General features: G+C 49.7%; 1 protein-coding gene and 1 long non-coding RNA gene across 18 annotated transcripts in view; one reads left to right on the top strand and one right to left on the bottom strand.

Annotated features, from left to right (window-relative positions):
* The window catches only part of SVIL (supervillin), a 244,879-nt gene that overhangs the window by 11,886 nt on the left and 216,724 nt on the right, over positions 1-16,269 (bottom strand). For all 16 annotated transcript variants that reach the window (XM_029236869.1, XM_029236871.1, XM_029236875.1 and 13 more), the window contains 7 exons: positions 15,150-15,286; positions 13,850-13,997; positions 13,579-13,724; positions 11,847-12,022; positions 9,181-9,325; positions 8,577-8,853; positions 2,128-2,279 (listed from right to left, as the gene is read on the bottom strand). In XM_029236869.1, coding sequence (XP_029092702.1) covers positions 2,128-2,279; positions 8,577-8,853; positions 9,181-9,325; positions 11,847-12,022; positions 13,579-13,724; positions 13,850-13,997; positions 15,150-15,286 — 1,181 coding nt within the window. The remainder of the gene's footprint in view (positions 1-2,127; positions 2,280-8,576; positions 8,854-9,180; positions 9,326-11,846; positions 12,023-13,578; positions 13,725-13,849; positions 13,998-15,149; positions 15,287-16,269) is intronic.
* LOC114903709 lies at positions 3,764-8,550 on the top strand. 2 transcript variants are annotated; one of them, XR_003795792.1, is made up of 4 exons: positions 3,764-3,968; positions 4,610-4,771; positions 5,468-5,591; positions 8,097-8,550. It is a non-coding gene; the product is annotated as an uncharacterized LOC114903709 (long non-coding RNA). The 2 variants fall into 2 exon arrangements; XR_003795791.1 differs by having other exon boundaries at positions 7,950-8,550.

Below are 16,269 nucleotides of genomic sequence, written 5' to 3'. Positions count from 1 at the left end.
ACAGTTCTGGCGTGTAGCTTTCCTGTAATACAAAGTATTTTTCAGGTATACATTTTTCCCCAATAGGATCGCTGTTTTTTATGTTGCTTTATCCCCAGATTTTCTTCAGCTGACGTTTTTCTGTCGTCACATAAGATTCTTAACATGAATTTTGATATTTTAATGGTAGTGTTCCACGGTACGGATATAACGTGATTAATTTAAACATGTTTTTAATACAGAAAATCTCTCAGCAGTGAGAATGACTAATCACTGACTTAGTGACTCTGGGGAAAGGAACTGTCTCTTGCAGGCTCTGGCCCACTCACAGGGCCTGTCACTCAGCGGCACCTCTGTCAGCACAACAGTCACGCATCAGTGTGAGACGCAGGAGAGTAACAGGAACGTGCGTAGGGCTGAGTCAGCTGACTCTCACTTTGCCAAGGTATATCCCCTTAAACAAGGAAGTGCTTACTGAGCCTGGCAGTCGGGGAGCGTTGAAAGGTAGGACACATTTCTCACCATGAGTTAACTTATCAATCTCAGGGCCCCTTCCGTGTCATTAAGAGCCATTCTGTGGCAGTGCTTTCTATTTCTGCAGTGATTTTGCCATCCGTTGGATTGATAAAAAAAATTAAATGCTCCAATTAGATTAAGACTCAAAACTCTAAGGATGATTTTGAAGGCATGATAAAACATATTCGTTCACAGCCTTTACGAGAAAAAAAAACAACAACAAACAGTTGAAATGATCCACTATGAGGAATAAGTTAACAACTGTTTGTCCCTGAAAGCTATTTGGAAAATATAGTCCATGGTAGAACATCTGCATTAGACACTTTTTAGGGAAGAGGATTGGTTCTTAGGAACCTGGAAGGCTGAGTGAGTGTGGATCTATTTCTGGAGAAAATTCCTCTGCTCTCTTTCCTGATGTTTGTTAGTTTTAACTATTCATCCAAGATAGTAAAAGGATCTGCACAGGGTGTTATGATCCCCCAAACCCCAGAGTTAACTCTTAATTACTGGTAATAAAGGAAGGGACAAAACATTAAAAAGAAATGCTTTCAAAACCTTGACTTGGGGTAGTGGTACCTGCCAGGCGTCATGCAGGCCCTGGGGTTATAACGGTGGGTAAGACCAGGACAGACAGAGTCTCTTTCATGCTCACGGGGAAGACAAAGAATAAATAAGTAAACAAAATGAATGTTGTTTTACGTAGGTATAAGTGCTATGAAAAAATAAAGCAGAGCAAAGGGACAGAGAAGGACAGGAAAATGGGGAGGGATGTGGATAAAACATGGAGGCAACATTCAAACAGAAACCCGAATCGTGTAAGGTTTCAGGGGGAGTGTTCCAGGCTGGGGAATCAGTGCAAAGGCCCTGGGGTGGGGGGGGGGGCGGAAAGAGGTGTGTCTAGGAACTGCAAGGAGGTGGGAGTGGCCTGACCAGGTGCAAGAAGAGGGAGGTTGGAGGGGGGTGCAGGGTTGACCCCCGGAGACCCTCGGATGGTAGTCCGAGTGTGATGAAGGACAAGGAGGGGCACCATCTGACGTGTCCTAGAAAAATCACTCAGGCTGCTGTGAGGAACGCAGGTGATGGGCAGACTCGATGTTTACAGCAGTCCCTGATCTCTCCTTAGGATGGGTTTGTGTGAGCGGAATCACTGATCAAAGTGTATGAGCACCTCAAGGTTCCTAAGCCGTGGTTGCTTTCAGGATGGGCATTGCAGTTTACACTTCTCAGTGGAAGCGGGCACGGGTACCCATCCTACAGAATCCCTGCCAGCGCTGGATCTGTTCTTTAAAAATCTCCGCCATTTGAGGCGTGGAAAATGGCATCTGTTTTAGTTCCTTGATGATCAGCCCAGTGGAAACTTAAGGAAAAACCACCCATGGGCTCTCTGCACTTGTTTTGTGGATTTACTATTTGCAGGTGTACTTTAAGGTCATATGGCGAGAGGTCTGCCTTCCTGGTGAGGAGGTGGGGAGATGAAAGATGAGGCAGACCTTGACACCTGGAGAAGCCAGACCAGGACTAAAGGGGCTTTGGACGATACTGTCTTTGTGTTTAGGGGACCAGGCCACACACCCTCCGGCTCCCGGAAAGGCCAGCTCCCTCCTTTCCGGCGCATCTGCCTCCAGGACTTACCTGGGCTCCCCTTTCCTCGTCCAGCTGCACCGTCATCAGAGCCGACGTGCCCTTCTCACTCACAGTCGACTGCCGGCCTTGCCAGAAGAAGTAGACACGCTTCTCTTTGCCGGCCACCCTGACCGGGTGCTCGCCCTTCTGCCGACTTCCCACTGCGGGCACACACAAGAGCAGAGTGCGGGGTGAGCAGCAGACAAAGCCCAAGGAGAGCCAGTGCCAGCTCAGGCCTCCAGGCCCTGTGAGGATGAACAGTAAAGGCGCAGCGCTGGGGAGAAAAGTCATTCACAGCTGGAGGGAACGTCCATCGTGGCTTCGGAGGAGAGAGAAACGGCCTTTCTTCTAGCTAACGGATCCTGAGCCTCCAAACTGGAGAAAAATGATCTCCAGGGCCCTCCTGATACCCTAAGACAAACACCTGTCATCCTGGGGGAGGTGGCAGACCATCCAAGTGTGTGACAGAGAAAAGTGGGGACGCCAGAGCAGGGTCAAGGGCTCCCGAAGACACAGACGCATTTTCCACATCACACCATCCTTTGGCAGAAGATTAGCTGGGGGAGAAAAGACACTGCAAACGACTGCTGGGCCAGCTTTAAGCACGAAGGGAAAAATGTAGTCTGCTAAGACTATTCTAGTAAAAAAAACCGCTTTGAAGTCTCCAAGTTGTGTCAGAAAGGCGAGAGAGAAATTGCTGACCTATGGCTTTCACAAAATAATCTGGGATTTAAATGATATCGGCCACCAGGGCTGTAGCCAGGATTAAGGGCTGGTTATCCTCACTGTCTGGGACCTCGCGGGCATTGGATACATGTCAGCAGCACACAGAACACAGACCCCACTGAAGGGCAGTCACGGAAAGTTCTTTGGGCAAGTGGTCGTTTCAGATGGTATTTCAGACCCCAAACTGCAACCTTTAGGAATAGATCTCTCTCCAGATTTCTCTCATTTCTTCATTCAGGAGATATTTACTGAGCACCTACTATGTGCCAGGGACTCTTCAGGATACTGGGGCTATGGCGCTGAGCAAGGCAGCTTCGGAGGGTGGGAAGTGCCGTGAGGAAAAGACGGGATGTGACACGGGGCGGGGGAGGGCTGCTGCGAGTGCCTGGTGGGGGAAGACCTTTCCGAGGAGGTGCGTGAGCAGAGGCCCGAGTGGCAGCGACCATGGGGCAGAGCCTTCTAGGCCGAGTGGCATCCGGAGACTAAGTTCTCGACTCAGATGCCCGGGTGGCCCCAGGTGGGGTCAGCCCAGGGAGGATGCAGGTGGCTACGGTACCCACGCGTGTTAGCAATCAAAAATAATAACTGGGGCTTCCCTGGTGGTGCAGTGGTTAAGAATCTGCCTGCCAATGCAGGGGACACGGGTTCGAGCCCTGGTCCAGGAAGATACCACATGCCAAGGAGCAATGAAGCCTGTGCACCACAACTATTGAGCCTGCGCTCTAGAGCCCACGAGCCACAACTGCTGAGCCCATGCACCACAACTACTGACCCCACATGCCACAACTACTGAGCCTACGCCCTAGAGCCCGCAAGCCACAACTACTGAGCCTGTGCTCTACAGCCCATGAGCCACAACTACTGAGCCCGCGCGCCTAGAGCCCGTGCTCCGCAACAAGAGAAGCCACCGCAATGAGAAGCCCACGCACCTCAATGAAGAGTAGCCCCCGCTCACTGCAACTAGAGAAAGCCCGCGCGCAGCAATGAAGATCCAACACAGCCAAAAATAAATAAATAAATTAATTAAAAAAAAAAAAAGAACTGGATCCCCTGGTTCTATACGACCTCAGTCCTCCTCAGCTCCAGTCCCACCGACAAAGTCACAGCTGTCTTGAGGTTTGAAGGTAAGAAGAAAGTTCATTGTTTTCAAGTTCTTAAGAGGTCGGGGGCCATACTTTTGTGATTTTTTTTGCGGGGGCCCTTTATCAAAGTCCTCTAGAACAATTTTCACAAATGATTATGAGAATTCTTAAAGGATTCTGACCAAGCTCAGCCCTTAGTGCCTTCTACTGTGAACCTGAAGTGGTCAAGTTTGTGTAGTCTGAAGTGGGCAAAGTGAACAGGAACCATCCATGAATAGATGATACATGTCCACTGTTAACCTGGAAGCCACTCCATTGAAACTTCCGCTAACTTAGGTAGGAACAAACATTTACCTTTGATTAGCAATCCCGCACTCTCATGTCAACTAGATTACTGGGGAGAGATATGCATGAAACAGATCACAGATCACAGCAGCTGACACGTATCTTGGAATTGGGGAGCACTTTGTGTAAATATACGTTCACGCTTGAATAACCGACCAATGTTTTACATCCTGACATTCAAAAATGGGCTTGCGTGTATATACCTAAAATAGGATATTTCCTTAAAAATATCCCATAAAAGTTTTCATGCATTTTCCTTGCAGTTTTCTTCAGCATACCCCAACTTTAATCCTATGTACAACTTACTTTTTGACTCATTTCTTTCGTTTTAATTTTAGCAAATTAAAGGCTAAGCTATATAGTAACAGCTGCTGGGCTATCATCTTTGCGGCCTGGCCCCGAGGCCGAATTGAGCGTGTCACTGCATCCCGCCGTCCACCCTGCTTTCAAGAGGAAGTTCACCGCCAGCAGCTGCGTTTACGAAGTAACAGAAAACCGAGGTACGAAGAGCGAGCTGCTCTTGGCGCCGTCTTGCAGCCGGACCCCATTTACCGACCCCCTACTACAGGAACTTGGCCCCTGGATGGCGCTCCAGCGTGGCCTGACGCAGTGTCCCTGGGTGCCCAGAGCTGCCTGTCTGCTGACCCTGGGGGGACACGAGTCACACCCTGCAGCGCCTGAGGCAGCCTCTGGGGCAGGACACTGACCACCGGGGCCTCTGGGCCCGGTCTGGGTCTGGGGGCCACAGTTCACTTCCCAAGAGCAGGCTGCCCGGCATCTGCCGAGAGAGGGCGACTGCGCTGTGTCCCCCGGGACTGCTGTCTGCTGGGCCCGCCCCAGAGGGCGGGGCCGGGGCTTCCGTGACGACCACGGGGCAGCTGCGGATGCCATCGGGCGGCCGGCCTGGAATCTGAGCGCTGCCCGGCCTCACTTAATCCTCCGCAGCTGGGCCTGGTCAAAGCTGTCACTTCGCCCGTTACGGTGCTGCTGGATCAGGCCGTGACATGTACCTTGTGTTCGCCGGGGAGAAATACAGCAAGCATTTGCCTGGGTCAGATCAGTGCTTCTTAGGGGTCTCCAAGTAAATAGTCAAGGAAGACCTCAGAAACCTGAGATCTGTTTTTAAAATTCATTCATTTTCATATCGTTTTAGTCATCCTTTCACTGACCATTACTTCTTGTTTTATATCTAACAGCTGAGGTAAGGAAACGACTGAATTTCAAACTGTAGTGCCCAGCGTGGTTTTGTAAAACACCAAGTCCCTTCACTTCCTGTATCTTAAGGAGGAGAACGCTGGGTGCAGGTCCACGACACCAAAGGTCAGTAGATCTTTCCCCACTAAATTCTCTCTTATCGTCTTTACTGCCAAGCGGTGCAGCTTCGTACTCAGCTTGCCAACTCTGCACACGCTCAGCAGCCTAAACCCACAACAGAGACCCTCTGAGAACTGCTGTCGTTTGGGGTGGGTCCACGTTATCTGTCCGATCTTCAGGTTCAGTGCAGGAACTATGCTTTGGCTGCTGAGAACGTCAGCGATGATGATTTCCTGTAGCCTCACGTAAGAAAGCGGTCGGCTCTGCGCTAAACATCACGCACCAGATCCTAGGACCCTGCGGGCTGGGTCTTAGAAGCTCTGTTTTCCAGGTGAGAAAACCGAGGCTCAGACAGGTTAAGTCACTTTCCCCAAGTTACACAGCTGGCACGTGGGGCCTGAGAGAAGACTGAGACCCAGGCTATAAGGCCTCCTTGGGTAGAAAAAGGGGCTTTTAGTGTCCAGCCCCGTTCTCTCCTAGCCGTGTGACTGCAGGGGGCGTTCCTTAATCTTGGTGTCCTGTTTCTCTTCTGAGAAGTTAGCGAAAGGACAGAACACATCCCGTGGAGCCTCCGTGAGGCACTCACCTAGCGCGGGTGGTGAAGCCCAGAGCGGTGCCTCTAGGCCCGCGGTCCGCCTCCCCACCTGCGATGCCTGCCCATCGGCCGCTGGGCTTTCCCACAGCCACCAGATCCTATTCAGGGAACGGAGCTCTCCTACCCCAGCGGGAGGCAAGCACCTCTTCCATACTTGCCCCCCGTCATTTATACCATATGCTTCTGGAAGGCAGGGCCAGGAATATTTACTGACACCCAAAAAAAGGGTCTTATTCCTTAAACATAAGACCGTAAAACTCCTAGAAGAGAACACAGGCAAAACATTCTCTGGCATAAATCGTACCAATGTTTTCTTAGGTCAATCTCCCAAGGCAATAGAAATAAAAGCAAAAATAAACAAATGGGACCTAATCAGACTTACAAGCTTTTGCGCAGCAAAGGAAGCCATCAACGAAATGAAAGACAGCTATGGACTGGGAGGAAATATTTGCAAACGATGTGACTGACGAGGGCTTAATTTCCAAAATATACAAAGAGCTCATACAACTCAACAACAACAAAAAATAAGCAACCCAACTGAAAAATGGGCAGAAGACCTAAACAGACATTTCCCCAAAGAAGACATACAGATGGTCAACAGGCACGTGAAAAGATGCTCAACATGGCTAATTATTAGAGAAATGCAAATCAAAACCACAATGAGGTACCAGCTCACACCGGTCAGAATGGCCATCATTAAAACCTCTACAAGTAACAGATGCTGGAGAGGGTGTGGAGAAAAGTGAATCCTCCTACACTGCTGGTGGGAATGTAAATTGATACAGCCACTATGGAGAACAGGATGGAGGTTCCTTAAAAACCTAAAAATAGAATTACCATATGATCCAGCAATCCCACTACTGGGAATATACCTGGACAAAACTATAATTCAAAAAGATACCTGCACCCCAATGTTCATAGCAGCACTATTCACAACAGCCAAGACATGGAAGCACCCTAAGTGTCCACTGATAGATGAATGGATCAAGAAGATGTGGTGTGTATGTATGTGTGTGTGTGTATATATATATACACACACACACACACACATACATACATACACACATATACATACACACAATGGAGTATTACTCAACCATAAAAAAGAACAAAATCATGCCATTGGCAGCCACATGGATGGACCTAGAGATTACCAAACTAACTGAAGTAAGTCAGACAGAGAAAGACAAATACCATATGATATCACTTATAGGTAGAATCTAAAATACGACACAGATGAACCTATCTATGAAATGGAAACAGACTCACAGACACAGAGAACAGACTTGTGGTTGCCAGGGGGGTGAGGGACGGACTGGGAGGTTGGGGTGAGCAGATGCAAACTAGTATCTATAGGATGGATAAACAACAAGGTCCTACTGCAGAGCGCAGGGGGCTCTATTCAGTATCCAGTGACAGCATATCTACGTATAACTGAGTCACGTCGCTGTGCAGCAGGACCTAACACCACATTGTAAATCAACTATGTTTCAATCAGATACATTTTGAAAGGTGTCTTACCCACAGAGATACATTAGGAAAGAAACCAAATGGCTCTAAGCCTGCAGGTGTTTGATCAGCTAACAGTGGCCTCCGCCCTGTGCCCGGCGGGGCAGCCACACCCGGACGGCAATGCGGCTGGAAAGAGGTGAACAAACTCCCTTGGCAAGGGAATCTCGGAGCCACCGAGTTGTGTCATAAACTGTCTCCTAAATGCGCCGGGCTGAGGGACACTGTGCACAGCCTGATTCGTGCTTTCTTCTTGGCAGGAAAAAGGGATTATTTCTCCCAAATCTGCTGCTGTCCGCCCTCACTGCCTCCAGCGCAGAGCACAGCCGGAGTGTGTTGTTTCGCCACGAAGAGCGCAGCACTCGTGGGAACCACGAGTAGTTCTGACCGTGTCTTTATTCCGCCAGATCCACAGAGCACGGTCAGCGCTCTCGGCCTCAGAGGAAATACGTCTTTCATTCTGAATACGGCTCCTGTGCGTGGATTTACTGTGACGTCATGGCACCCTTTTGCTTCAGCTCTGACGCGTCGGCTCTGTGTTACTTAATGGCTTTCATTTCGGCAGCATCCAGCCACGTGGTGACCATCATGTGGGGACAGATCATCACGTTCCTAGGAAACCTCTGGGGATGGGGCAGGGGAGGGGCGAGGGCGGCAGAGAAACCTTAGCACGCCAGGCGGCTTCCTAGAGGGAGACGTCACGTCACAGCTGTCGGCCACGGTGGGGTGTTAGGAATCTATCCACGAGGTTTACGAGGAGGTTCTCAAAGGGAATAGGCCTCGACCGGTCCTCCGCCCGCGGCTGGGGCAGACACGGCGCGCGCTCCGTACCTGGCAGCCACGATCCCCGCGGCGGGGCTCGAGGGACACGCGAGTGGCTCACTCACCTGCCGTGCTCACGATGAACTTCCACTTGACCACGTAGGCGTCGCCCTCGTGGAACTGCCCAATGCTCTGCTTGGGGAGCCTGCTGTAGTCGAATTCCAGGATGTGCCAGACGTCCACCGACAGGCTGGCGATCTCCAACTGCCTGCGGTCGTCCCCTTGCACCAGGCCGTAGCCCCGGCCCACGTTGACCCCGTCTAGCACGGTGCCGGCTGTCGTCTGGGGCACCGGCACCATCCGCGTCACGTCGTAAGGCTTGACCTCCGCCCGCGGGTCGTCCTAGGAGAGAACGCAGAGATGCTCGGCGGCAGCCTGTCGCACTCCACACAGCTGCACTGGCGGTGGGACGGCCTCAAGTACAGCGCTCAGGCTGTCTCGGGGCACTTAAAGAAAGGCTGCGTTTAGGGGACAGACAGCCACGACTGTGAACGGGCCGCCGATAAACCTGGAGCCGCAAACACGGCTGCTTTCACCTCCTGAAGTCAGAACATGACTGGAGGCCGGTTTGCTGTCCTAGTAAAACCCCAGGAAGGCTTTTAGCATCCAGGCCCCTCTGCCGGGACCCAGACCAAGCCCTGAGGTTGGGGGCCTGATCGTCCCACATACCTTGTGCTGGGCAAGTTCGCTGGCGTTCTTCTCGTTAGGTCTCTTCAGTTCCGTCCAGTCGAGAAATTTCTCTTTGAACAAAATCGTCTCGTTGTGTTCTGTAAGTCTCCCAAATATCGCCCAGTCCGGCCGCCCCTGTCCTTTTCTGTTGGGCGGGTCGGGTCGGGGAGGGGATGGGAAAAGAACCAAGATCAGACAAGTCATGCCGAGTCCGAGAAGTCCAAAACCAACACATGTGGCGGGTGAGAGGAACGCAGAATACGTAGGCAGTAGACAGAGTGAATGGTTCGCTTTCACTTATGTGACCCAATCAGTGGCGTTTTGCTATTTTAGCCCAAAGCCTTGCAGGGCTTTGTGTCCTTGGAGCTGATGTGCCTGAATGTGATGTGACCCACGGCAGGACTGGACCTGCCTGGCGTTCCAGCAAATTCTCGTGTTGGGGTCCCCCGGGGGGCAGCACGCTCGGCTGGGAGCTCAGCACAGGCAGGAGTCCCACGCGTGTCTTCCTCGCCTCCTTTACGCCACCCGTGCTCACCCGCGGGGGCTCGCCGCGTTTCCGTCAGGTTAGTGAACAGGTGGAGGAATTTATGCTCACCCTGAATCCTATTTTTAAGTCATGTTACAATGGAGATGTCCAGTCTCCAGGAACAGGAAATTCTCCTCTGTTCCCGAAGTGGACATACTCTCGTAAATCATGAAGCGAATTTGTGCATGTTGATCTCTGGGCCACTGGACGGGACAGCGGGCAGGCAGAGCACAAAGACGGGGAAGGAAGCAGTGTAGCCCAGTCGGGAGGTCCGAACCGCTTCGGGAGCTCAGAGTCTGACGCTGAGCTCGGAACACAGCTCGCTCAGAAATGCGCAGAGCCAAGAAGAGGCGTGCCGAAGGGGGTGAGCCCTGAGGATAAGGTATGGGTATTTCCCATCCTTCCAGACCAACCCTGGCTTGTGGATTGGGACCATCAGACCGAGGGGCAGTGCTTCCTGGGCCCTGCGGTGGCCCCTGACGTGCTTCGTCACGTCCTGTCTGGTCCAGACCACAGTTTCTGGCATCATGGCTAAGGCACATCAAGGGGGGGCTGCCCGTTTCAAAGGGGACTGAAAGGATAAAAGGCACTGTGTGCAAATACTTCCACTGCCAAGGCTGCTGGGACTTAGGAACCAAATACCAGCAACTGTGGAAAATTCAGGGCTACCCTGAAGGCTGTGGTCCTTATCAGAAAATAGCTGAGTGACTGTCTTTTGTATAAATTCCACTCGGCAGACTTGCTAAGGTGCCTATAGAAAGACACTTGGTCTCAGCTTAGCAATGCATCTTGGATGTGTGAGGTCAGGGAGCACAGAGGGCAGGTCTGCAGCAGGAGGGTGTGAAGCTGGACGCTCTCTACCTCCGTCCTGACTTACAGGTCTGAGCTGGGCTAAGTCATGACTCCTCGGTGAAGAAGGGCGGGGGGGTGCTCTACCTTGGCTGTACCTTAAAATCCCTGGGGGAGCTTTTAAGATGTACTGACACACAAACCCCACCCCACCCAAACTGAAAACACAGCTCCTGGGCCAGGACCGGCACATGCATTTTTTTGTTTTAAAGCTTCTCCAGTGCTTCTGATCTGGGAGATGTTGAGAGCCAGCAGGTTAGGTGCCCACTCATCTACCTTCAGATCTCGGATGATGTCACGACTAAATATAAATCGTCCGTCACACAGATTTTATGCTTCAGTATGTTTTTTTCTACTATACCAACTAGAACATTCTTTTTAGTCTTAGCTTTAGGCCTTACAAAACTAGTTGTTTCAGTACTAATTTTATGTTAAATGTGCACTCGCTTGAAAAGGATTTGAAACCTTTTCACCTACACTGACATCCTTTTGAATTGTTTCTATAATGACAATGAATAATAAAATCAATAATTGTATTTTAAAACAGGAAACTAGGTAGGAAAGTTGAAATCTGTCTGTTAGTTCAACTGAAAACATTACAAAGCAGTTTTAATGTGCCATTTGGCGGCACATCAATTTCTGACCCATTATGTGGCATATGCATAGTTTAAACGCACTTCTCTTTCTTCCTGGTAGTTAAGAAATAAAAAACCAATGATCCTTTGCATGTAAGAATTCTTGTTTTCATGACCGTATTTCTGAGAGTTTTGTGCGTCTTCGGCTGATTTGCCAAAATGACTTTTAAAAGTCCAGCAGACTGTCGGAAATATTACAATCACAGCTGTTATTTCAATACCGCATCCTCCCTGCCCCCAAAAGCCATCATCTACTGCCAGATAAATGGAATTCAAGGGCTGGGCTGGGAAGCTGTGAAATCAGAAAGAGACGCGTTGCTTTTGCACCTTCAGATCCATGGCTGAACTCCAGGACCTGGCAAGCTTTTCAGGTCAGCAAGTCATTTGTTTAAACAACAGATTATATGTGACAACAGCATCTGAATACTGCAGGTGCCGTCAATTTGCTTCCTTCAAGAACTGAAATATAACAGGAGCATCTTCCAGACGACTACACCATCCATATTTCTGTATTTCTTAGGGAAAAGCTAAAGCACTGTTCTCGTTGTGAATACTCGTGGTACTGCACTGCAATCATTTATGAAAACTAAAACCCCTGAAGGGTGATGCCTAAACACTGCGGTGGGAGCCTTGGCTGCCCAGGGCCCCAGCGGTACCTGGGAATGAGCGGGTTGCACTCTCCAGGGTCCAGGGGGTTGATGTCACAGTTCTCGTAGTCAAAGGTTCCATTCCATAAGTGCTTTGCCAGCTGAAAGGCTATTTTCCGTTGCGCTAATGTGACTTCTTTCCCGTGCCACACATAAACTTCGCTCCCAAAATCAAACACCAGGACCTGGGGAAATGGCACAGAAGAATGTGTTCACTTCAAGGACATGTTCTCATTGAACCAGGGTCTCTAGTGACCGTGAGTCCAACAGGTGATGATTCAAATGCTAACGGAGCATTCAGTACAAGCACAGCCAAGCCAGCCTCTGCCCTGTGGGGATGAGTTCTGTCTTGTGGTCCTAAATGCCCAAGTTAACGCCCCCTCCTCCAACACTCGGGCTGCCCAACACTTCTGATTTCTAACAGCTGTTTAAGCAGGTCTTCCTCCCTGGCCCCGCCCTTCCTTCCTCCTTTCCTCCTTTGTCATTCACTCACTTAGCTCATAAGGGCCGCTTCACATGGCACTGAGGACCCAGTGATGTCTTTTCTCCCCTATGCAATTCTAGGGCCCTCAAGGGCAAAGACCATACTGTACTTATTAATGTATTTACCGTCAGGCTCACTAAGTGTTTGGTGAATGAATACATGACCTCAGTGCTCTTATTTACATACCTGTTGGTTTGTTCTACGCTTTCTTCCTAGAATAATTCCTTTCTTCATTTCCAGCAATCCCAATTCTACTTAACTGCAAACTAGGCTCAATTTCACCTTCTCTTTAAAATCATTCCTGATTATTTCTTTTTCTGTGACATTTTTTCTCCGTTTAAATTTGTCATACAATCAGTCTAGCTTTGGATTACATCCTTTCTGATATCCTTCTACCCAACGAAATTTAAAGTCCTTTTGTGTCTTCCCGTTTTTTTTCTCAACACTCAGAATACTTAGTGGTGGGACTTCCCTGGCAGTCCAGGAGTTAGGACTCCAGCTTCCACTGCCAGGGGCTCGGGTTCGATCCCTGGTCGGGGAACTAAGATCCCCGCAAGCTGAGCAGTGCAGCCAAAAAAACAACAACAACAACAACAAAAAACTTAGTGGTGCTGGAAATATATGTAATTTTGTAAAAATAAATATGTGCTGGTGTGAGAGGAAAAATGAGCATACTACTTGGCAAACCCATACACTATAGATACACCTACTTTTCCTGAAACTTAAGGACTGAAAGATATTTAACGTTCATACAAAAATCAAGAGATGGGGCTAAGTCATATTTCCATCTGGCCTAAAACAGAAAAGCCTTCAATGACCCATGCCTCCTCTGAACAACATTCGGAATACTGTATCAGCATCTAAGATGGCAGTAACGGTTTGAAATCACAAATCGGTAGATAGTCCTTATAAAGATGTCTCTGCATGTACACACTAGTATATTTAAAACAGACAATCGACAAGGACCTACTGTATAGCCCAGGGAACTCTGCTCAATATTCTGTAATAACCTAAACGGGAGAAGAATGTGAAAAAGGATACATGTATATGTATAACGGAATCACTTTGCTGTACACCGGGAACTAAAAAAACACTGTAAATCAACTAGACTCCAATGTAAGATAAAAGTTAATAAAAAGATGTCTGGTGAGCAGCGAGTACCATCCCTGGCTAGCGTCTGTCGGTACTTACTGCCTGTTTTAGCGGGCAGCCCGGGGCCAAGGGCTTTCCTGCCGAAGGGCAGACCACTCACTGTACCTGTCTTGCCTGCAGGAGGGAGCACTTTGGAACCTTCCCCCAGTAGTCGTCATCAGGAACGAGTTTGTCATCCATTAGTCGGTAAATGCAGTTGGTTTCTATTATGGCCGTTTCATAGAGCTCATCTTCCTTTGGGTCTCCAGCAGCTTTGGGGTAAGAACGGGAAGAGGACATTATGTTTCCCACTGGAGGGAGGCTGGTTTGGAAGAAGGAAGCAGGCGAGGAGGAAAGGTAGGCAAGTCTCATTTTCTGAGATGCAGTAAACGCTTACACTGGTAACTGGTTTGGCCGCCCAGAAGCTTCCAGAAGTCTTTGGCTGCATGAGTGTGTGTGTTAATTCCTTCTTCGATAGTTTGGATATAAGTAGCTCTACAACCAAGTTCCCTCTTGGTCTGAATTAAACTTGCGAGTTCTGAGGCCTAAAAAGAGAGAGGAACACGGTTACCTGGGCAGACAAGCCCATGGTCAGATGGAGGGGCAACACTGAAATCAGAGCAGAGAGACAGCGTGTCTGGAAGGAAAACTTGTGACCACAGGGTCCGGGGGCACTGGTGGTTGGGGACTGTGTAAAAGCCAAGAAAATGTAACGAAAGGACTGGGGGTATCCATTCTTTACGGCAACACCTGTCCATCTTCACATTCAAAAGATCATTCGTGAAGCTTTTTAAGAATACCCGTCCCACTACTCAGCCGTATAAAAGAACACAACCACGCCACTGGCAGCAACACGGATGGACCTAGAGATGATCACACTGAGTGAAGTGAGTCAGACGGACAGAGACAGATACCACATGACATCACTTACAGGTGGAATCTAAAATACGGCACAGATGAACCTCTCTACAAAACAGAAATTAACTCACAGACATAGAGCACAGACTTGTGGTTGCCAAGGGCGAGGGGGCGGGTGGGGGAGGGATGGAGTGGGAGTGTGGGATGAACAGATGCAAACCATCATATAGAGGATGGATGAACAACGAGGTCCTACTGTAGAGCACAGGGAACTATAGTCAACAGCCTGTGATGAACTGTCATGGAAAAGAATATGAAAAAGCATATATATATGTATATATAGATATACACATATATGTATAACTGAGTCACTTTGCTGTACAGCAGAAATTAACACAACATTGTAAATCAACTCGACTTCAATTAAAAATAAATAAAGGGGAAAAAAACCCCAAAATAAAAACACCCACTCCCTGGTCTTTTCCCACTAAGTCTCATTCAATAGACTCATTCAATAAATCCATAGCAGGACTTCCTAGACACCTAGGATAAACAACTTGGAAGTGATGGGCCAGTTCTTTTTCTCCACAGAAGGAAGGATGAGCCAGAACTTTCAACCTGGAGGCCCAGGTCAGATTCCTTTTAAAACATCCCCCTTAAGCACTTACTAGGAGCTCGTTTCAGAGACCTTCTGGACAATAAACACGCCTGTCCCCCCTCGCTTGAATGAAACATTGGACGCTTAAGAAGCTTTCTAGGGATCTGGCCACTGGAAGAACATTCTACCTGTGTCTAAAGGAGATGCAAAACGAGACCACTTTCGTTCCTCAGATACCGACCTTCGCCTTCTCTATGACGTTGGCAAACTCTCCGACCCACAGGAAGCAGTGGTGGGGGGACAGCACGAGGAAGCAGTCCCCGCTGTTGAGGGAAGAAGCGCGAGGTTCCACCAGCCGCGTCTGCACGTGTCTTCTTCCTGAGCACGAGGCACAGGGTCACCGTCTCCCCAGAGACGAGCACTGTCCCGCAGTCCCGGCAGGGCCGACCGGGAAGCACCCGGCGTCCGAAGCATCCCCGCCCCCGACTTCCCATCCTGAACAGCCTCATCCGCTCACGTGAGCTCCCATGACCCGGGGCACCTAGAGGCACAGCCTTGTCGATGACCTTCCCTGGTGGCAGGTTCCCAGAGGTCACCATGTTTCCCAGGACCATTAGCAGTGTCCCTTGACAGCACGTGAATGGATTAATTAAGGTTCCCTCCCCCAGGGACACCAGCAAACACCTCCTTTCCCCTCCCCCACTCATCTCCTGGTCTCTCTCCACTCAGCCCACCTCCTACACTTAACAGCCTCTGCGGGCCGGGGCAAGGCGAGGGCCTTCGGGGAGCCTCTGCATCCTTGGGAGTTCTTCTCCAAACCGAAAACTTGAGTCTGGAGAGGACTCAGCTCAGAGGGAAGCACTGCCTTGTGCGGCTTCCAACTCCTCCTAAATGGTTTCGATCTTTCCACAATCACACTGATGGTGTAGTCTCTGCGCCACAACATAGGAACGGAGGCGGGTGGTGTGCACTTTTCACGGGTCTTTTAAATACACTAGAAAGGACAGTGGCCATGCAGACACACCCTGCAAACCCCCAGCGAAGCAGAGGACAGGTAATGCTTTTCTTGAGCATTAATTTACAGCAGTGCTGCCCGAGGCAGCTAAGTGACTGGGGCAGAGCCAGAGCTCCCCTGGTTGTGGGTTAGGGCTCCTTGCTACAGAGAGAGAGGGAGGGAAGGAAGAAAGGAAAAGAGATAGAGGAAGAGAGGGAGAGAGACAGGGAGGGAGGGAGGGAAGGGAGAGAGAAAGAAGGAAGGAAAGAAAGGAAGGAAGGAAGACAGGGAGGAAAAAAGGAAAAGTAGAGAAAGAGAGAAAGAGAGAGGGTGGGAGGGAGGGAGGGAGAGAGGGAGGGAGGGAGAG

Source organism: Monodon monoceros, unplaced genomic scaffold (genome assembly GCF_005190385.1).
Source record: "Monodon monoceros isolate NGI ecotype Baffin Bay Population unplaced genomic scaffold, NGI_Narwhal_1 Super_Scaffold_21, whole genome shotgun sequence".
Classification (NCBI taxonomy): domain Eukaryota; kingdom Metazoa; phylum Chordata; class Mammalia; order Artiodactyla; family Monodontidae; genus Monodon; species Monodon monoceros.
This window is presented reverse-complemented; position numbering and strand designations above follow the sequence as displayed.